The 21,511-nt window shown below is 49.1% G+C and overlaps 1 protein-coding gene across 1 annotated transcript in view; it reads left to right on the top strand.

The window, feature by feature from the left end:
* The window catches only part of LOC132687117 (myosin-13), a 64,302-nt gene that overhangs the window by 23,633 nt on the left and 19,158 nt on the right, over positions 1–21,511 (top strand). The window contains exons 12-23 of the mRNA XM_078437746.2: positions 21–159; positions 2,732–2,850; positions 4,038–4,187; positions 4,304–4,474; positions 5,834–6,143; positions 9,682–9,755; positions 9,851–9,938; positions 14,185–14,302; positions 15,376–15,499; positions 16,782–16,918; positions 17,636–17,891; positions 20,120–20,362. Of these exons, the coding sequence (XP_078293872.2) occupies positions 21–159; positions 2,732–2,850; positions 4,038–4,187; positions 4,304–4,474; positions 5,834–6,143; positions 9,682–9,755; positions 9,851–9,938; positions 14,185–14,302; positions 15,376–15,499; positions 16,782–16,918; positions 17,636–17,891; positions 20,120–20,362 (1,929 nt within the window). The remainder of the gene's footprint in view (positions 1–20; positions 160–2,731; positions 2,851–4,037; positions 4,188–4,303; positions 4,475–5,833; positions 6,144–9,681; positions 9,756–9,850; positions 9,939–14,184; positions 14,303–15,375; positions 15,500–16,781; positions 16,919–17,635; positions 17,892–20,119; positions 20,363–21,511) is intronic.

Raw genomic sequence — 21,511 nt, 5'->3', positions numbered from 1 at the left:
GTCCTTTTTCTAACTCCCAGAACGCCATTGACATTCTGGGCTTCAGCTCAGAGGAGAAAGTCGGGATCTACAAGCTGACGGGCGCCGTAATGCACTACGGGAACATGAAGTTCAAGCAGAAGCAGCGAGAAGAGCAGGCGGAGCCTGACGGCACCGAAGGTAACCACGTCTGGGCATTCTCGTGAATGAATAATCACTGTCCACACCACTACTGCTCGCTATCACAGCTCACCTGTTATTTTGGGGTAGACATTTCTAAGAGGATATGCTTCCATGAACTTCACTTTCTCTCTGTGCACGCCATGATTAGTGTCCAGAATACTGTCCTTAAGCACCTGAGCCTAAGACCAGGTGAGGAGGTCTCCTCCTCTCATTGCCTTTAATTCTGACATCTGTTGAAGTTGAACCCCGAACCATGGACTAGTGTATGCATCTCCCTGCGCCCCATGGCTCTCACCTGGATGATCTCCAGTCCCCCTCCTGGAAACAGAGCAGAGGGCAGTGGGAGGGGCTCACAGCAGCAGGACCCCCCCCCCCACACACCCCCTGTTCTTCCCCTCATCTCTCTCCCGCCGTGTCTTCCAAGCTCTGTTAAGTAAAAGACCGGTTCATCTCCAATAATCCTACCTGTTGTAACATCCCCACACTATGGGAAGCACTGTGTCTTGAGCCCCAGATGATACAGGGGTGCAGTAGCCTTGAAAGAAAGACCAGGAAAATATACGTGACTTTACCACTGCCCATAAAGCCTCGCCTGATTAGGCTAGGGTTGCCCAGGATAATCTCTTTTCCTTAGTGACCTCTTCACAGGAGTGACAGGTCATATCACATTCACCGGTTCTACCCCCACACAAGTGGAGGGGATTATGCAGGGAATATATACCAGGGGCACCAATCCTGGAGGCCATCTTGGAATCCTGCCTCTGGCAATGGTGCCAGATAAGCAGCGGGAGAGAGGCTGTGTTCAGAACAGGAAGCACTTCTGATTGGGGGTAATCGAGGAGGGCTTCCTGGGGGAGGAGGGCACTGATGCAGAGTTTGAAGGGTGGGTAGATCCTGAAAGGTATGGTTGAAAGGAAAGAGGTAGTCTGGGCAGAGGAAACATGATGATCAAGGGGGCAGGAGAAGGGATGTGATGGAAATAAACAGCAGAGTGGTCCACATTGGCTGCAGAAGAGGACGTGTGCAAGTGTAAGACATGGGAATTAAAGAGTAGTTATTTTGGCCTCAGTTTGAAAAGGCCTTGAATGACGAGCTAAACAGCTTAGAATGGATGTGATAGGCACCAGAAACCACGGACGCTCCACATAGGAGGGGAGATGCGTGTGAGTTAATCTGTGACCAGTCAAGGTTGCCAAGAGTGTGGGGGTTTGAAAAGAAAATGTACCAGGCTCCTCGGCAAAGGGTGGATCTCGTATTATGAATATCACGGTGGGGGCCCAGGCCCACTTCCAGCCCTGGCAGCCGTGTGCTCAGTGCTTAGGAGCAGAAAGAGCCCGAACAGGGGAAAGTGATCCAGGCCTGAGGTCCTCTGATGAGGATGCCAATCCAAGTAAACGTTTGCTGAGGGCTCACCATGCACCAGGCCTACTTCCCAACAACCGAACCGACGGGAAACCACCAAGAATCACCCTACCCCCAGTTTAAAAAATAAATAAATAAATAAACAAAAACAAAACCATGAGTACAAGGAAGCAAAACCAAAATGTGAACATCAGGCTGAGTCGAGAGCCCAAGCTCTCTACCACTCTACTATTCCCAACAATGGAGATCCAAGCTATTTTGAAGGTGAAGTGAGCAGGATTTGATGCCTGTCTGACCACAGGCACATCAGGGATGTAAAGGAGGGATATGATCAACCCCAAGCATTCAAGTTTAAGTGACTAGAACAATAATTATACCACCCACCTAAGCGGGCAAAGCAGGAAAAGAGGATAGTTGGAGCAAAGAAGAAAGCATCCATTTGGCCTCTTATTAAATACTTAACAAATACGGTCCTGGATTTTGATTAGCTCGTCTCCCGAGCCAGCAATAAGGTGATGGGCCCAGCCAAGAAGGAGCTGTCTCTAGGGGAACAACATTTCTCGACCTTCTCGATTAGTTCAGTGCAGGCAGCCAGGTCCGTCCCCAAGTCAACTGAACTCCCAGTGAACTGTGTGAAATTGCCAAGACTCGACTGCTTTTGACCTCTTCCAACACAGGAAGGTTGGGGCAAAGTTTTGTACTTCTTCCTCAGCTGTGAGCTTGCATAAATCAAGAAGGTGCTTAGCTATATGTCCAAATGGTGCCTCCTTTACTCAGACACCATTTTGCTGCATTATCAGACTCCAAAATTACTATGTAACTGTATCTTTTCTTCAATTTTTTTTTAACATTTATTATTTACTTTTGAGGTAAAGAGAGAGTGTGAGAGAGGGAGGGACAGAGAGAGAGGGAGACGCAGAATCCGAAGCAGGCTGCAGACTGAGCCATCAGCACAGAGCCCGACGCGGGGCTTGAACCCACGAGCCGGGAGCACAGAGTCTGCTTGGGATTCTCTCTCCCTGTCTCTCTGCCCCTTCCCCGCTGGCACTCTCTGTCTGTCTCTCTCAAAATAAAGAAACAAACATTTAAAAACAAACAAACAAAAACAAAAGGATTGTAGGAAACATTGCTGGGAGGCCCCTGGGGCCTGACTGGCCACATCAGCAGCTGCTGTTTTTGTGTGACGCTGTTTCCCCTCTTCCTCCAGTGGCTGACAAAGCTGGATACTTAATGGGTCTGAACTCTGCAGAAATGCTGAAGGGCCTGTGCTGTCCGAGGGTGAAGGTTGGGAACGAGTATGTCACTAAAGGCCAAAATGTCCAGCAGGTAATGGAGATGATCTGAGTTCAGCTGACTCAGTGATGTTGCTATTTTAACCATCATTTTAGGGGCACCTGCGTGGCTCACTCGGTTGAGCGTCCAACTTTAGCTCAGGTCATGATCTCACGGTTCGTGGGTTCCAGCCCCACATTGGGCTCTGTGCTGACGGCTCAGAGCCTGGAGCCTGCCTCCGATTCTGTGTCTCCCTCTCTCTCTCTCTGCCCCTCTCCCTCTCGTGTTCTGTTTGTCTCTCACTCTCAAAGGTAAATAAACAGTAACCATCATCTTAGAGCTCTCTCAGTTGAAGATATCAGAAATACATATGCAATTGTCATCAGCATTAGGGGGAGTTTCATTCTTACAACCCTAGGTGTAGCTAGCTCAAGGAATGTAAATCAAGAGTACCATCGGGCATCCTAAGGGCCTGGAGCCAGAAACTGAAGGGTCCTCTGGAGCCAGGCAGTCCCTGTGCAGCTCCTTCCCGGGGGCTCCATGGGCTGTCTGCTCTCCTCTCCCGTGTCCTCACCAGGAAGAAAATCTCTCTCCATCTCTCCTGCTCACCCCATAGCTCCCAGCTTCACATCTCTGTAGTTCAGCCTCCTACTGAGACTGAGACCAGTGTCTTTGGTCCCAATTCCAAATTCGCAGGAGAGACACTTTGTACAACCCAACTTGGATCAAATGTCCCCTTGTGGTTCAATTACGTGCAGCCAGGGTCTAGAGTCACATGTCATAACCATGGTTGTTAGAAGGTTATCTTTGTACATACAATGGTTCTCACGGAAAGGGGAATATTCTAAGGTAGCAAACATTTCAAGAAATTTTTAATGGGGGGGTGGGGGTGGGACGCCTGGGTGGCTCAGTCAGTTAAGCGGCTGACTCTTGATCTCGGCTCAGGTGATGATCTCACAGTTCGTGCAATTGAGCCTGTCATCAGCTAAGCGCTGATGGCACGGAGCCGGCTTAGGATTCTGTCTCTCATTCTCTCTACCCCACCCCCTCTTGTGCTCTCTCTCTCTCTCTCTCTCAAAAATAAATAAATAAACAAACCTAAAAAAAAAAGAAATATTTAATATTAGGTTGGACCCATCTCCAACAGCTTTGACCCTGAAGATGTCATCCGGTTCATGCTTCAACTTAATACCACCACATAAACATTAATTTGAGGGATGAGCGAGTGATCTTTCTTCAAGGTGACCAACGCGGTGGGCGCCCTGGCCAAGGCCGTCTACGAGAAGATGTTCCTGTGGATGGTCACCCGCATCAACCAGCAGCTGGACACCAAGCAGCCCAGACAGTACTTCATCGGGGTCCTGGACATCGCCGGCTTTGAGATCTTTGATGTGAGTTGTTGGAGCAAGCGGCCCTGTGAAGGCCCCTCCGCTTCGTGTCTGCTCTGCCGAATTCCCCCTGGGTTTCCCAAACTCACTTGAGCTCTTTGGTGTTTGCAACGCCCTAGTTCAACAGCCTGGAGCAGCTGTGCATCAACTTCACCAACGAGAAGCTGCAACAGTTCTTCAACCACCACATGTTCGTGCTGGAGCAGGAGGAGTACAAGAAGGAGGGCATCGAGTGGGAGTTCATCGACTTTGGGATGGACCTGGCTGCCTGCATCGAGCTCATCGAGAAGGTAGAGAAACAGAGGTGCTCCCCAGGGACTTGGGACCACCACATCTTTGCTCTCACCCTTCCCTGCTAATCGAGTGGCGACCCTAACCCTACTCTCCCAGCCTTAAGAGAGCTGAATCCCCTTGAAGCTGAAGAGTAAGTGTTTGGAAAGCACCCGTAATTCAGACACCTTAAGGGGTACCTGGGTGGTTAAGATCCAAGGGCTCTGTTCTCCCCAAGAATGTGAGGAGTTCTTGGAACCACGTTATTATAAAAATAGCAGAGGACATTAACTTAAAAAAAGGGCAGGGGGGTACTCTTGGGTGACTCAGTTGGTTGAGCTTCTGACTCTTGATTTTGGCTCAGGTTCATGAGTTTGAGCCCCGAATCAGGCTCTGCGCGGACAGTGCAGAGCCTGCTTGGGATTCTCTGTCTCCCTCTCTCTCTGCCCCTCCCCAACTCGCATTGTCTCTGTCTCTCTCAAAATAGGTAAATAAACTTTAAAAAAAAAAAGGGGGGGGGGCGGCGCCTGGGTGGCTCAGTTGGTTAAGCATCTGACTTCAGCTCAGGTCATGATCTCATGTTTCATGGGTTCAAGCCCTGCATGGGGTTGTGTGCTGACAGCTCAGAGCCTGGAGCCTGCTTCCAATTCTGTGTCTCCCTCTCTCTCTGCCCCTCTTCCGCTTGTGTTCTGTCTCTCTCTGTCTCTCAGAAATAAATAAATGCTAAAAACAAATTCCTAAATAAAAAATAAATTTAAAAAAAGGAATCCCCATAGCATTCTGAGCACTGTCACATTGGAATGAGTTTATCTTTCTGAAGTGGCTCCTGAGATGTCCAGACTGAACAGAAACCCATGGGGGAGGGGAAGGAAAAAAAAAGAGGTTAGAGTGGGAGAGAGCCAAAGCATAAGAGACTCTTAAAAACTGAGAACAAACTGAGGGCTGATGGGGGATGGGAGGGAGGGGAGGGTGGGTGATGGGTATTGAGGAGGGCACCTTTTGGGATGAGCACTGGGTGTTGTATGGAAACCAATTTGACAATAAATTTCAAAACATATATATATATATATCTCATAGTATTTTATGTCTAGGTATGTAACTTTACTTTTTGGGGGGTAAGCCGATCGCTAAAAGTGAGCTACGTTTATAATAAACACATACAATCTCTTTCCATGCTCTCTTGTTCAACAAGCGTTCATTAAGCACATACTACACGGCCAGTTCTGTTCTGTCATCACACCTTGCTGTCACAGCACTTACCTTGCAAGGCTCTTAGCCAGAAAGCAGTAGCACCGAAGAAGTTGTGTTTGGCTCCTGCAGTCAACGGAGTCATGGAAACGTACTATTAAACGCTGAGACATGGTCTGTTCTCCTTTCAGCCTATGGGCATCTTCTCCATCCTGGAGGAGGAGTGCATGTTCCCCAAGGCCACGGACACCTCCTTCAAGAACAAGCTGTACGACCAGCACCTGGGCAAGTCCAACAACTTCCAGAAGCCCAAGCCTGCCAAAGGCAAGGCCGAGGCCCACTTCTCGCTGGTCCACTACGCCGGCACCGTGGACTACAACATTGCCGGCTGGCTGGACAAGAACAAGGACCCGCTGAACGAGACCGTGGTTGGGCTGTACCAGAAGTCTTCGCTGAAGCTGCTGTCTTTCCTTTTCTCCAACTATGCTGGCGCAGAAGCAGGTGAAATTCTCCCCAGCCCCGTGTGAAAAGCTCCGTGTAATTACTCATAACCCAAAGGTGTCCTTGAAAATCAGGTAGACAACTGTGAGCTTCAGACTGAGCTGGATGTATTTTGTCTTTGGTCTCTCATTTTCTTCCTCTTCCTTAAGAGATTGAGTCCTATGGAGGTAACAGGGCCTCTCAGGGAACAAAATAGCCAATACCACATTTTTAAAAATTGTTTATAATGTTTATTTATTTTTGAGAGAGAGAGAGAGAGAGAGGGCAAGGGCAGAGAGACAGGGAGACACAGAATCTGAAACAGGCTTCAGGCTCTGAGCTGTCAGCACAGAGCCCAACGTGGGGCTCGAACCCACAAACCACGAGATCGTGACTTGAGCTGAAGTCAGGTGTTTAACCAACTGAGCCACCCAGGAGCCCGCCAATACCACATCTTTTAATAACCTCTCAAAATTGAGATGGGGTGGCTGGCTGGTTCAGTTGGAGGAGTGTGCGACTCTTGGTCTTGGGGTCGTGAGTTCAAGCCCCACGTCGGGTGTAGAGATTACTTAAATAAAAACGTTTTAAAATATTGAGATATAATTCATGCACTATACAATCTACTCTTTGGAAAATTCAGTGGTTTTAGTATATTTAAGGGGTGTGCAACCATCCATACATCTAATTCGAGAACATTTTCATCACCCCTGTTACCACTTCACCAGGTCCTGGCAACTACACATCTACTTTCTGTCTCTATGGATCAGCCTACTCTGGTCATTTCATGTAAATGGAATCATACCCTATATGGTCTTTGGTGACTGGCTTCTTTCATGTAGAATGGTTTCAGGGTTTGTCTGTGTTATGGCATGTATCAGTACATCACTTCTATTTATTTTTTTAAGTTTATTTCTTTTGAGAGAGAGCGAGAGAGAGAGAGAGAGAGAGAGCAAGGGAGGGGCGGAGAGAGAGGGAGAGAGAATCCCAAGCAGGCTCTGCACTGTCAGCACAGAGCCTGATGCAGGGCTTGAACCCACAAACTGTGAGATCATAACCTGAGCCAAAGTCAAGAGTTGGATACTTAATGGACCGAGCCACCCAGGCACCCCCAGCTCACTTCTTTTTAAGATGAGTATCATTCCAGTGTATAGAGAGTACACGTTTCCTCTATCCACTCATTAGTTGATGGACGTTAGGTTGTCTCCACGTTTAGCTACTGTGAACCCTTCTGTTATGAACATTTGTATACAAGTTTCTGTGTGGGTATACGTTGTCAGTTCTCTTGGGTATATACCTAGAAGTGGAATTGCTGAGTCCTATGATAACTCTAGATTTAACTTCTCGAGGAACCTCCAGACTGTTTTCCAATATGGCTGCACAAGCCAGTATCACTCCTTAAGTTACCCATCTTCTATTTTTAAAATAATTGCCAAAATAGGGTTTTAAAATTATGGACTATCTTAAATGCATAAATTGTTAAAAATTAATGTTCGTAACGTGAAAATATAGGCAATATGTTCGTTCATGCTATAATTAGATCACTTTTAAATATTAACATCCTGTGTACTCTGGGATAGTAGAATGTAAAAACTGAGCACAAGTTTAAACTCAAAGGATGAATATCGTTTTCTTCAAATCCAGTGAGGGCATCTCTATGACTGTGTTGCCCAACCGCACTCAGTGATATCACCAAGACTCTACGGAGAAGGCCCTATGTAGGTCTGGGTCTTGGGAAGTGGCTTTCTGGCCCACCCCGTCCTGCTACCCACATTTCATGCTAGCCCTTGAAGGCAAGGAAGATGGGTGGAGAATGAGGCATGACATTTATTTCCCCTAGACTAAATCTTGATCGCATGTGGGAGGCAAAATCTGAAATGGAGCCATTCACAAAAAGTAGACCCAATATCACCGACTCCTAGAGAAGCCAAAAAGCTAGGTTGTTCCTTTGAGACAAGAAGAGAAACTGACTTGTAGAAAATTCTTGAGATGCATCAGTTGTACTGGTTTCAGTTACTTCCTCATCGCAAGATAAACAGGGACGCAAGAAGGAGGTAGACTCGTGAAAGAAACTATAGTCCATCCAGAGGAATATCTCAATCTTACCAGCTGTTGAGTTGACTTGTCTGGTTCCTACAGGAGAAGACTCGGCTTTGATACTGAGAGTCTAAGCTATACTCCTGGTCAAATGCCACCCACATCCCACCCCACCCCATCTTTTAGTGATAAAGATGAGTTTTCCCTAATACGACTAGTTTGAGACACATTTTTTTTTTAACGTTTATTTATTTTTGAGACAGAGAGAGAGACAGAGCATGAACGGGGGAGAGGCAGAGAGAGAGGGAGATACAGAATCGGAAGCAGGCTCCGGGCTCTGAGCCATCAGCCCAGAGCCCGACGCGGGGCTCGAACTCACGGACCGAGAGATCGTGACCTGAGCCGAAGTCGGACGCTTAACTGACTGAGCCACCCAGGCGCCCTGAGACACATCTTAAAAACAAACAAGAAATAAACACCCTGCAGCTCTGTTACATCAAAAGAAAACCCGAAGTTCCATTCCAGGGTTTGAAGGGTGTGGCCACCACTAAGAAAAAGGAACCCTTGTGCACTGGTGGTGGGAATGTAAATTGGTGCAGCCACTATGGAAAACAGGACGGAGGGTCCTCAAAAAGTTAAAAATGAAATTACCATATGATCCAGAAATCCCACTTCTGGGTCTGTATCTGAAGGAAACAGAATCACTGTCCTAAAGACATATCTGCACCCCGTGTTCACTGCGACATTATTTACAAGAGCCAAGGCATGGAAATCACCTAAGTGGCCATCAGTGGACGAATGGATAAAGAAAATCTGGTGTACTATTCAGCCATAAAAAAAGACAAAACCTTGGATTTGTGATTACACGGGTAGATCTTTTTTTCAATGTTTATTTATTTATTTTGAGAGATGGACAGAGAGAGGGAGAGAGAGAGAGCAAGAGAAAGAGTACAGGCAAGGGAGGGGCAGAGAGAGGGGGAGAGAAAGAATCCCAAGCAGGCTCCTAGCTGTCAGCACAGAGCCCGACGTGGGGCTCGAACTCACAAACCGCAAGTTCACGACCTGAGCCGAAGTCGGATGCTCAACTAACTGAGCCACCCAGGCATCCCTGTATTACATATTTAAAAGTTGCTAAGAGGGGCACCTGGGTGGCTCAGTTAATTGAGCGTCTGACTTCGGCTCAGGTCGTGAACTCTCGGCTCGTGAGTTCGAGCCCCACGTCGGGCTCTGTGCTGACAGCTCAGAGCCTGGAGCCTGCTTCAGATTCTGTGTCTCCCTGTCTCTCTTCCTCTCCCCTGCTTGTTCTCTCTCTGTCTCTGTCTCTGTCTCTCTCTCTCTCTCAAAAATAAAGATTAAAAAAATTAAAAAAAAAATATATATATATACATGTATCAAGTCATTATGTCCTACATCTGAAAGTCACACAATGTTATGTCAATTGTATGTCAATATAACTGGGGGCATGAGGAGAGGCCACCACTGTGTCCTCAGGGACACATCTGACACACCTTCTGTGTCCATCCAGGTGATTCCGGGGGAAGCAAGAAGGGCGGGAAGAAGAAGGGGTCCTCCTTCCAGACTGTGTCTGCAGTGTTCAGGGTTTGTATTCTGGCAAGTTCCACATTCTGTTGTTTTTCTGCCCGGCGAAATGGCATTTACCAAGTTAAACGTGCTTGTTCTGATTTGTGTCCCAGGAAAATTTAAACAAACTAATGACAAATTTAAGGAGCACCCACCCTCACTTTGTGCGATGCCTGATTCCCAACGAGACCAAGACTCCTGGTGAGTAAGAATCCATCAGAACAGGACTCTGCATGTATGCGTGCATGCATGTGTGTGTGTGTTTCCCCAAAGAAAGCGTTATATAGCCTTAATTACTCCTCAACATCATCTATGAAGCAAGATTGCCAGATTTCGCAAATAAAAATACCAGCTGCCCTGTCAAGTCCGAATTTCACATAAACAATGAAGAACTTCTTTGTGTAAGGATGACCCACGCAATATTTGGGATATACGCGTACTAAAAACTGGTTCGCTGTATCTGAAATTCAAATTCAACTTGGCGTCCTGTATTGTATCTGGCAATCCCTCCTCCGAGGTCAGATCCAAAGTAGTGTCTGTACTTACGTATGAAGGCACATTGGATCTGTGACTTTCATTAAGGTTCTCCCAGGGCCCTGTGGCTCCCTTTCTCCCAAAGACAGTCACCACGTCTGGGGTATTTTACAATTAAAACAGCAGCAATAACACCTGTTTTCTGAGTCTGTATGGTATGCAGCTACTCTTTCTATTGCTAACAACCGTCTGCATTTTACAGATGGGAACACTGAGAACTGTAGATCTAGAAACCTGTGCAGTACAACAGACCTTTAACCATCACTCAATCCCAGATCCACAAATATTCTTAAGAGTATAGGTGTGGCTTAGGGTCATTTGTCACAGAGAGAACACACGGTCACACAGAGCTGTGGCTCTGAGGCAGCCGAGTTATCTGTCCCAAACATGAGTGAGTGTCCTGCCTTGGCAACGTGACAAGTGGCCGGAGGTATCCGAAGGCTGGAGGAGAAAACCCCCGTTTCACCTGTCACCGCCCATGGGAACCTTAGCTGAGGACTTCTGCTTTCTGGGCTATAAAACGAGCATTAAAGTGGCATTGTATGCATGCGTTCACTTAGTTAGCTATTCATTTATTTAATGAGTGCTTGTAAACTTTGTAAATAGTAATTCGTTTAACCTGCCTTAGGGGCGCCTGGGTGGCTCAGTTGGTTAAGTGTCCAACTCTTGGTTTCCGCTCAGGTGATGATCTCACGGTTTGTGGGATTGAGCCCCACATCGGGCTGTGCACTGAAAGTAGGATTCTCTCTCTCTCCCTCTCTCTCTCTCTACCCCTCCCTTACTCACGTGATCTCTCTCAAAATAAATAAATACAGTTAAAAAAAAATAACCTGGGGCACCTGGGTGGCTCAGTCAGTTAAGCATCTGACTTCGGCTCAGGTCATGATCTCACGATTTCGTGGGTTCCAGCCCTGCGTCGGGCTCTGTGCTGATGGCTCAGAGCTTGGATCCTGCTTCAGATTCTGGGTCTCCCTCGCTCCCTGCCCCTCCCCCACTCACACTCTGTCTCTCTTTCTCAAAAATAAATAAACGTAAAAAATTTTATTAAGAAAAATAATAAACTGCCTTAGAGGATTGCAGTGAGGATTCGATGTCAAGCATTTTAACTGAGGCCAAGCACATCGCGAACACTCAGATGTCAGCTCTCAATTATAATAGCAACAGTTGTTATTCGTATTATGAGAAGAATTATGATGATAACATTATGTATGATAATAATCATGAGAGCAATAATAACATTGTGGGGAAATAATTTTACTATGCTATTAATTATTATATTGATTATTATATTAATGATTACATTACAATTATATTATCATATTTATTATTATTGTTACTACTGAAAGCCAGACATTTTATTTTTTCACTTTTATATTTTCAGTGCTTACTTATTTATTTTGAGAGAGCATGGGTAGGGAGGGGCAGAGAGAGAGGGAGAGAGAGAATCCCAAGCAGGCTCCGCACTGTCAGCGTGGAACCCGACGTGGGGCTCCGTCCCACAAACCGTGAGACCATGACCTGAGCCAAAACCAAAAGTCAGACGCTTAGCCGCCTGAGCCACCCAGGCGCCCCAAGCCAGACATTTTAATTCTCCGAAGAAGCAAGTCTACTATGTGTGGTAGAATTCATCTTCCGTGAAAGTCTAAGTCAAAGGCAAAAATCAGCTGCCGCGATGTTTGGGATCCGTGTTGTCTGGGCACGCTACCCCTCCCAGTGTGCCCAGCACACAGCCCGTTTCTCCCCCAGTGTTGGAACGGAGCTGTCCCCCTGGTTAAGCATCGAACAAAATTATTGGCTTATGTGTGGATGTTGTATCATAAAGAAAATTGAGTTCCGTTATTGGTGTTTTATGGGCACGTTTGCACAAATCAAACACGTATGGCATGACTTACCCATAGGGCGCATGCCTGCAAATATCAAGTGACAGAGGGTTACATCCTGCTGGCTGCAGCCTGTGCCTCTAGGGGCCCCCAGGGTGTCTGGCGGTCCACTGGTTTACTTTTTCTCTTGGAAGGTAAATTGTGGGGAAATCTCCATCTCTTCCTCTCCATTTGGCTTCTCCTTCACTCTGGCACCTCTCTGTTTTCTTTCCCATTTCTGAGAAAAGACTAAGACAATACCATAGACATACATACTGATAGGTTAATAGACTATTAGACTAATAGACTAAGACATGTAATGGAATACATATTATATGTATGTACATACGTATAATATATGTATTGTATGTATGCATATATGTAATATATATACTACATAATGAATAGACCCTAGACATACAGGAGCCTTGGTGACGCTTTGGAAGGTGCCTAGTGGTGCCTCTTCATTTTTTCTGTGAGGGGGGTGCTCATGGGGAGGGGGGCAGTTAGTCATCCTTGGAACTGGCCAGCTCTGGGAAGGGCAGCCCCTCGGGGTCTGCAAGGCCCCAAGATGCCAAAGCCTTGTAAGACACAGGGTGTAAGAAACACGATTCACACAATTGCCCACAAAGCTGAGATGGCAGGGAAGGAGTGACGGAGGTGATGGATGAGGGGTAAAGAGCAAATTCTTTAGCAATGGTAACCCGAGAAAGATAAAGCAATAGCTCGGGGGACTTTTTAGAAGTCTTGCACGTGGGTCAGAGGGCAAAGAGGATTCTTTTTATGGGCTTTCCAGAGACCGTCTCCGCCTGGGTTGGGAGGGACACGGGAGAGCCCTGTGAGACGTCAACCCTCTTCTGAGCCTGCAGCAAAAGCAGGGGCCCCTGAGGAGGAGGGGTCCAGTCTCAGCTCTGCGACTACCCAGCAGGACCCTCACGTCTCCAGGAAGTGGGGGGGGGCACAGAAAGTCCAAGTTCACACAGCTAGCAAACGGCACAGCCAGCATCTGAGCCCCTCAGAATCCTCATCCGGCAAATACTGGGAGCTGGACGAAGTGAGCCCTAAGCTTCGTTCACCCGAGAAGTCCTCTGAGTGTCTGATACAGTTCTCCTTGGTCTTAACCACTCCTTCCTCGAGAGAATCACTGTCCAGTAGAACCTTCGGGAATGACGGAAATGTTTACGTCTTGCTGTCCAGTATGGCGGCCACTGGGTACGAGACGTGAGGCTAGCACAACCGAGAAAATGAACTTGCTGTTTTATTGAATTTAAACAACCACGTGCGGCCAGAAACTATTGTACCAGCCAGCACAGCTCTAGCAAAACCTTGAAAACTGCATAAATGAATAGTCCTCTCTCCACCCAGCAACCAGGAAAACGTGTGGGCCTTCTAGAAGTTTCCAGAAGTTTCATTAAAGACAGCTTTAGCCCTCCCCCAAACCTGCAACTTAGGGAACCCACAAGGAAAAGCCATTACACAGCCATGATACTGCTCCTAATCCCTCACCCAGCCCCAGTATAGAATTTTCCCAGTCCCCGTTTGGTGTCTGACCCAAGAGCACCCCCACTGGGGGGCTTGTTCCTATGGCTCCTCTCCTCCCACCCAGCTTTGGTGGTCCCCCTTCTTTCCCAGAGCTCATGCTGCCCTCTCTTTCTCTGTCCCTCTAAAGGCACAGCCTTCAGAGCCTACATCCCTGTCCTTGAGTAGAGAAGGGCATCTCGAGTTCTCCAATGGGAAGTCCAAGGGGAACCCACACCCATTCTGCTCTCCCTTGGAGCCTAGCTACAGACTCAAGGCTGAAGATCAGTATTTGGTCTTTTATCCCATAGTAATGGAGCGCTCGAGTGTCCCTAGGAGGTTGGGACTATTTCTTCTGTGACGCTGTAGGTAGGCTCCAGCCATTCCCAACCCCTCCATCTTAGAGCTGGCACTGACTCTTTCCACTCAAGTCTGGGTGTGCTGGCATGTCTCACGGCAGCCAGACCGTCAAAGACGATGGGAAAGCTGCTGACATCCCCCCCCCCCCCCACCACCCTGGGGCTTTCTCTCCCCAGGAGTCATGGACCACTACTTGGTCATGCATCAACTGCGCTGTAACGGGGTCCTCGAGGGCATCCGGATTTGCAGGAAAGGATTCCCCAGCCGGATCCTCTATGCTGACTTTAAACAGCGGTAGGTCACGTGACTTTGCCTCTGTCTCCTTTTGAGGGCACCGTGTGCATTTCCCGAAGGGGCCCCTCCGGCTGGGTGTTGGGTGAGCTCACAGCCTCCCAGGGTCTCCGTGAGCTGGAGGATGATCTAAGCTCACAGCAAGTGCAGGGCCAGCCCCAAGTGGTCGCAAGGTCCAAGCCCCGACCCTCCAGACCAGGGCTTCTCAACTTCTGCCCTGTTGGCATCCAGGGCTAGATAATCCTCCACTGTTGGGGCTGCTCTGTGTGTTGTAGGATTTTAGCGGCATCCCTGGTCTCTACCTACAATGTTGGTAGCAAAGCACACCCCACCCAAACTGGGACGATCAAAAACGTCTCCAGACATTCCCACATGTCCCCTGGGCACAGGTGGGGGCGTAGGGGGGGAATAAATCATCCCCATTTGAGCCCCACTGCTCCCGACCAGCACTCTCCTCCCAGCTGCCATCTGGGCCCACAAGTCAAGTCCAGGCCTTGTCTGGAACAGAGGAAGGGAGGGGACGCTCCAGAGGTAAGAGGCCCAGAGGTCTGCAAGTCGTAGTTGATGTCAAGGTCCTTTTATGTCAAATGAGAACCATTTCCTTTGAAAGCAAACAGCCCGGGGTCTTTCTCGGGGATTGAATCCATTCAGGAAATGTTGTCCCTCAACTGAAACTGCCATCTGGCCTATCATCGCCATGCTGATGAGAGGGCACAAGTAGGGAGTAGGCCTGACCCAGCTTCCAGTGCCAGACTTGAGTGCCGGTGAGAGGTCTCTGTGTGTGCTTCCTGTGTGCTTGGCCAACTGCTGGCAGATTCTTGTCGCCTAAACCGCGGCGGCTCTCTGGAGTCTGTCTTTCCTCGGGGGAGGGCATGGCCTTCCTGACCCAGGTCGTCACAGAATGACTGGCCTGGGCCCTGGCAGGGCTCTCAGGCCCCTGGGCCTGGACACAGAGCAAAGTGCATGAAGGGAACACCTTCCCAGCTGTGTGTGGCCAGAGGCCCTTCTCCCCGAAGACTACCCCCACACACACCCAGCTGCCGGGAGGTATCTCATCAGCCTGTCTCCCCCCTCAGCTACCGGATCCTCAGTGCCAACACCATCCCCGAAGGGCAGTTTATTGACAGCAAAAACGCTTCTGAGAAGCTGCTGAGCTCCATCGACGTGGACCGTGAGCAGTATAGGTTTGGCCACACCAAGGTGAGAGCGTGTGAAGCGGGGACACTCCCAACCCGTGTAACCCACAGCCCCAGGCTGCTCGTCGGCCGGTCAGGGGAAAGGGCTCTTCACCCGTCCGGTCAGCCTGGAAACCCCTTTGCACAGGAGCCCAAGCAGAGGCAGCCTGGGTCTAGGTGTCGAGAGTTCTGTCTCTGTGTTGGTTTCTAAGTGGCCAGCGGCTTAATTTGGAAGCCAGGGCCTCCTCAGCAATGGAGGAAAGCAATAGAAAGTTCTAGTGTCCCGAGAGAGCAGAGAAAAGCACTTTTTTAAAAAAATGTTTATATATTTTTGAGACACAGGGAGAGAGACTGAGTGCGAGCAGGGGAGGGGCAGAGAGAGAGAGAGGGAGACATGGAATCCAAAGCAGGCTCCAGGCTCCAAGCTGTCAGCACAGAGCCTGACACGGGACTCGAACACATGAACCATGAGATCAGGACCTGAGCCAAGGTCGGACACTTAACCACCTGAGCCACCCAGGTGTCCCAAGAAAAGGCACTCTTAAATGGGACAAAAGAGTCAAGGAGAGAGGAAAACACAGCAAGGATTCCAGGAACAGTGACAGTTTGGAGGGAATGATTACAACAGATAAAAATGGCTGCCATCTAGTGATCACATGTGGATCCAGCCCTGTGACACGCCCCCCCCCCCATGCACCTTGCACTCAGTCCTCCCAGTATCCCAAAGGTGATAAGGATAGTTCTGACCTCGTGGGGTTGCAGGTCGGGCCAGGGATATAAAGGCTCCCAGAGGGCAAAACATTTGCTCGAGGTCCCAGGGACACTGAGGCACAAAGGCCAGCTTCAAATACCGGCCTGACTCCAGAACTCTCCCTCCTGGAAAGGGCCAAGCCGGGCCTGCTGGCCTCCAAGGGTTCCCTGCTTCCTTGGAACATTGGTGTGGGCCGTGGGTGCATGGGTTCAGGGTGGGAATAGTCTCAGATGGGCAGACAGACAAGAGAATGGGGAGGCAGAACTGTCTGTGGATTTCTCCTAATCGGGGCACAGTTGAGTTCTGAGGTTACTTCTGGACTCATCCTCGCCTCCAATATGTAAGGCTGTCCCAGTCGGTCCTTGTGCATTGGTGGGACCTGGAATGTACTTTGGAACAGGGCACAGGAGGGTCCACTGTGGAGCCCAGATGGCTGCCAGTCCCGAGCCAGGGTGCTGAAGGCCGGGGGCTGGTTTGGACACAAACAGGCTCCTGGGAGGGCCCAGATTCCACACCTGCTGAGAACAAAGCCAGGCTCATGTCTCCCCTGATTCAGGTGTTTTTCAAAGCCGGACTTCTTGGACTCCTGGAGGAGATGAGGGACGAGAAGCTGGTGACCCTAATGACACACACGCAGGCCATCTGCCGGGGGTACCTGATGCGGGTGGAGTTCAAGAAGATGATGGAGAGGAGGTGATGTGGACCCTCGTCCCGGCTCACACCGCCCTCCCTACCTAGCAGCTGACTGCTGCTTCCTGGTTTTAGTCTTGGGGCACTAACGTCCTCGTTCATTCACTTAACCGACACCTGCTGAGCGGCCATTCTGTGCTGGGGACCCCGCGTGGTGCTGGGGATGCAGAAAGGAGTCCTTCCCTCCAGGAGCTCAGAGACGGGCCGGAAGCAGACACTTGCATGTTTGACTGTAACGCCCGTGACAAGTGCAATGTCAGAGTCACGTTCAGGGCAATGGGGGGGTGGTGAGGAAAGCCCTCCACATGGCTGGGAGTTGGGGCTGGCTGAAGGAGTCAGCAAGAGGAAAGAACTTTCCGAAGCAAGCTTTGCATGGCCTGAGAAAGGAGGGCTTGGAGGCCACCATGGTGGGAGCGAGGAGGGAGGGGCGCTCAACGAGGGCTCCCCTGCACTGAGTTAATGAGGCAAGGCTGGGTCATCGGGCTGGGGAGCCATGGAAGGCACAGATGGCCCATGTCCTCCCTCAGCTCCCAACCTCAACGAGTGCTGTTTCCTCTGAACCCTCAGAGAGCACTGCAGGGTTCACAGGAGCTGCACGGCTCAGCCGTCCCTGCTTCCCACGTAGCGGGGAAGGGTGAAGGGTCTGGGCCCACGGGGCAGGTGGGGGTGGACACAAGTCCTTGCTGTGGTTCAGTAACCCCAGTCCTACTGGGCGAATAGGGAGTCCATCTTCTGCATCCAGTACAACATCCGCGCCTTCATGAACGTCAAGCACTGGCCCTGGATGAAGCTGTTCTTCAAGATCAAGCCCCTCCTCAAGAGCGCGGAGGCCGAGAAGGAGATGGCCACCATGAAGGAGGACTTCGAGAGGGCCAAGGAAGAGCTGGCCAGATCCGAGGCTCGCCGGAAGGAGCTGGAGGAGAAGATGGTGACCCTGCTGCAGGAAAAAAATGACCTCCAGCTACAGGTCCAGTCTGTAAGTACCTTCCTGAGGAGGCTAGAAAAGGAGGAACAAAAGGGAGGCCGCAGCAGGTGCATCGATTCAAGGGGCAGTGGTGCCACTTAGTGGCACTACAGAGTATTGCAGCCAGTTGGAGGCAGAGATGAGGGCTTGGTTTAGCCCAAGCACAGGTGCTTGCTGGGGGCAAGTCTACAAAGTGAATTTCTGCTCGCCCTCATTTGTCTCTGTCTTCCAGAAGGGAATGTGTCTGTCATCATAATTAAAAACTGTCCGGAATGCACCGGAAAATCATGTAACTAAAATCAAAGTAAATCACTAAAATAATTCAAAGGAGAAAGTAATTTTATATATATGGTTTTGATAATAGGATTCTACTAAAAAAAAGCTTTGAAGATACGCATTTTTTAAGTTTATTTATTTTGAGAGAGAGAGTGTGTGTGTGTGTGTGTGTGCGCACACAAGCGGGAGAAGGGCAGAGAGAATCCCAAGCAGGCTCCGCACTGTCAGCACAGAGCCCAACGTGGGGTTAAATCTCACGAACGGTGAGATCATGACCTGAGCCGAAGTTGGACGCTCAACCGACTGAACCACCTAGCCACCCTGATAAGCATTTTTATTATTTAAAATAATTTTTTTCTAATGTTTATTTTTGAGAAAGAGAGAGGCAGAGCCTGATCGGGGGAGGGGCAGAGGGAGAGAGGGAGACACAGAATCCGAAGCGGGCTCCAGCTCCGAGCTGTCGGCACAGAGCAGGACGCAGGGCTCAAACTCACGAACAGTGAGATCATGACCTGAATCGAAGTCAACGCTTAATGGACTGAGCCACCCAGGTGCCTCGAAGCATTTTTAAAATCAAGGAAATAGGGGAAACGAAACCATACCTAGTATGTGACATCCTGGTACAATAATTGTATCAATACACAAGTTAAGATGCTTATCAATTGCCCTTTTGAATGAACTCCTAAATGCCTGGCACTTGCAAAGCATTTTCTCCTCCGTTGTTCACTTTCCAGTCAGTACAGGTGGTTATTAGGAGCACTTTCCCAAGCCGAGTAGGCAAGAGGACTAGTTTTGGAACCAGAGAGCTAGATTTATATCCCTGGCCCTCCACTTGATGGCTGTGTTGCCTCGGGCAAGTTTCTTAGCCTCTTTGTACCTTGGTTTCCTCATCTGTAAAATGGGCACAGTAATAGCACCCATGTCGTAGGGTTATGGGGAGGATCAGATGAGTCCCTGCATGCAAAATGCCTAGCACATAGTACATGTTCAGTTAACACACACACTTATTCTTATCCATAACCTTAGGATATATACTCTTATATAAAAAGAAGTAGCCCAATTAAGTTTAAGAATATAATTAGCTAATCTTGGTCTGTCCAAGAGACTCATTACAGAGCCTTCTGGGATACATTTGTATGTTATCACTTCATTCCTGTCTGTTTTGAATTTTCTGCCCTGTGGCTCCAGGAGGCAGGGCTAACTAGGCATCGACAGGACTTTTCCATTGGAAGTGAAAAGGTAGTAATGTTTCAAAAATGCCACTTAGCTGGTGGTAACATCGAGTAGATGAGTCGTTTTTCACCCCATAGTAGATGGAAGCATGAAATGGCCAGTGCCCAAATCTGACAAATTTGCAGAAGCTTTATGAACTTTATGCAGTCCTTTGTTTGCAATTATTTTAGGTGTTTTCTAGTAAGTGGATGTCCCTGGTGGTTTTTTTAAAAAGGTGTATACAAGGGTGCCTGAGTGGCTCAGTTGGTTTAAGCATCTGACTTTGGCTCAGGTCATGATCTCACGGCCCGTGAGTTTGAGCCCCGCGTCAGGCTCTCTGCCGACAGCTCAGAGCCTGGAGCCTGCTTTACATTCTGTGTCTCCCCCTCTCTCTCTGCCCCTCCCCTGCTCACGCTCTGTCTCTCTCTCTCTCTCTCAAAAATAAATAAAGATTTTTAAAAAGGTGTATACGAATGGTATATAAGTGGTGTGTGTGCATCTGTGCCAATGAGTGTGTGTGCACGTGTGCGTGTGTGCACATGAATGTGTCCATGTGTGTTTGCATTTAGACATGTGAGTGTGTGTGTGTGTGTGTGTGTGTGTGTGCACACGAGTGTGTGTGCAGGTGCATGTTTGTGTGTGTGACCTATTCCTTGGCTTAGGTCTAGATAGTGGGCTTTTGGAGGGCAGAGCCCTTCCCTTGTAAGGTTTGCCGAGAGTCTGACCAAAACACAATGATCTGGCTCTTTCAGGAAACAGAAAATCTGATGGATGCCGAGGAGCGGTGTGAGGGACTCATCAAAAGCAAGATTCAACTGGAAGCCAAAGTCAAGGAGCTGAGCGAGAGGCTGGAGGAGGAAGAAGAGATGAATTCGGAGCTGGTGGCCAAGAAGAGAAACCTGGAAGATAAATGCTCATCCCTCAAGAGAGACATCGACGATCTGGAACTGACCCTGACAAAAGTGGAAAAGGAGAAACATGCCACTGAGAACAAGGTGGGCAACCCCAGGGGTCCCCAGAGTGTCTGGAGCTCCCTCTCTGTGAGGAGGAGACATTGCCTGAGGTCAGGGGTAGGAACGGACGGACAGTTAGTGAGGTCCCACCCAGTCCTCTCCTCTGCCTCGTTCTGGAGCCCGGAGACTCTGCTCAACCCTCCTCCTGCCTGGATGGCTGCACCCCAAACTTCCAGCCCCAACCCATCCTGCACAAAGGAAGTGATCCTGGAGAAGGATGGCGTCTTATTCATCATCACTTACATTTGTCCCAGGAAGAGCAAACCCAAGTGCCCCCAGGGGCCAGGCAGACGATGAGGCAGGCAGGTGGGGACAGGGGCAGAAAGCTGGATCACACCAAGCGCTCGCAGGGACATGGGGCACAGGGACTCTTGTGTGTTACTGGCAGAGTATAGACTGATGCAGCTTTCAGGAAAGCATCTGGAAATACTTGGTCACATTAAGAATCCACATATCCTTTGAGCCAATGATTCTGCTCTTGAGTGTCTAGACCAGGGAATTCTCCCACCAGCCCAAAAGGGGACACATTCAGTAGCATCGCTTGTGGTCGGGGAGAGCCAGAGGCAGTATCAGGGTCCACACTGGGGAGCGGACATTTGAGGAGTAGAAGATGCCCATCAGGGAGTTCTACAAAGCCAGCAGGAACACCAGGCTTGTACACACAGGGCACCAAGATGGATACGAAAGACCTAACGCTGAAAATAGGAAAATGAAAGGTACAATACAATACCATTCACGTGAACTAAAAATCACATGTACGCACAAGAATACACATTTTACAGAAACAAGTGAAAAATGCAACACCTGATTCAATCGTAATGGTTGCCAATGAGATAGAGCAAGGGATAGGGTTGACCTGGTGTGAGACGACCCAGAGTCAGTGTTGGTTAGACAACCAGGAGTAGGGGAAAGGGACAATCGGGAGGGGTGGAGATTGTGGCAAACAGAAGGGCATTTGCCCTGTCCAAAATGGCAGCCATGACTTGGCTCTAGCCAACTGCCTTCCGGTGGGAATGGGAATCCATTGTCGCCAAAGCCTCTGATTTTCCATGAGAAGCCAGGAGTCCAGATCTTATGTGAAACTGCTTTTCCTTTTTCCACCCTGGTAACTTAACTCAAAAGTTGTAAACT

The sequence above is a fragment of the Panthera onca genome, chromosome E1 (genome assembly GCF_046562875.1).
Source record: "Panthera onca isolate mPanOnc1 chromosome E1, mPanOnc1 haplotype 2, whole genome shotgun sequence".
NCBI lineage: Eukaryota > Metazoa > Chordata > Mammalia > Carnivora > Felidae > Panthera > Panthera onca.
The sequence above is the reverse complement of the archived record's forward strand: the minus strand, read 5'-3'. Positions and strand labels throughout refer to the sequence as shown.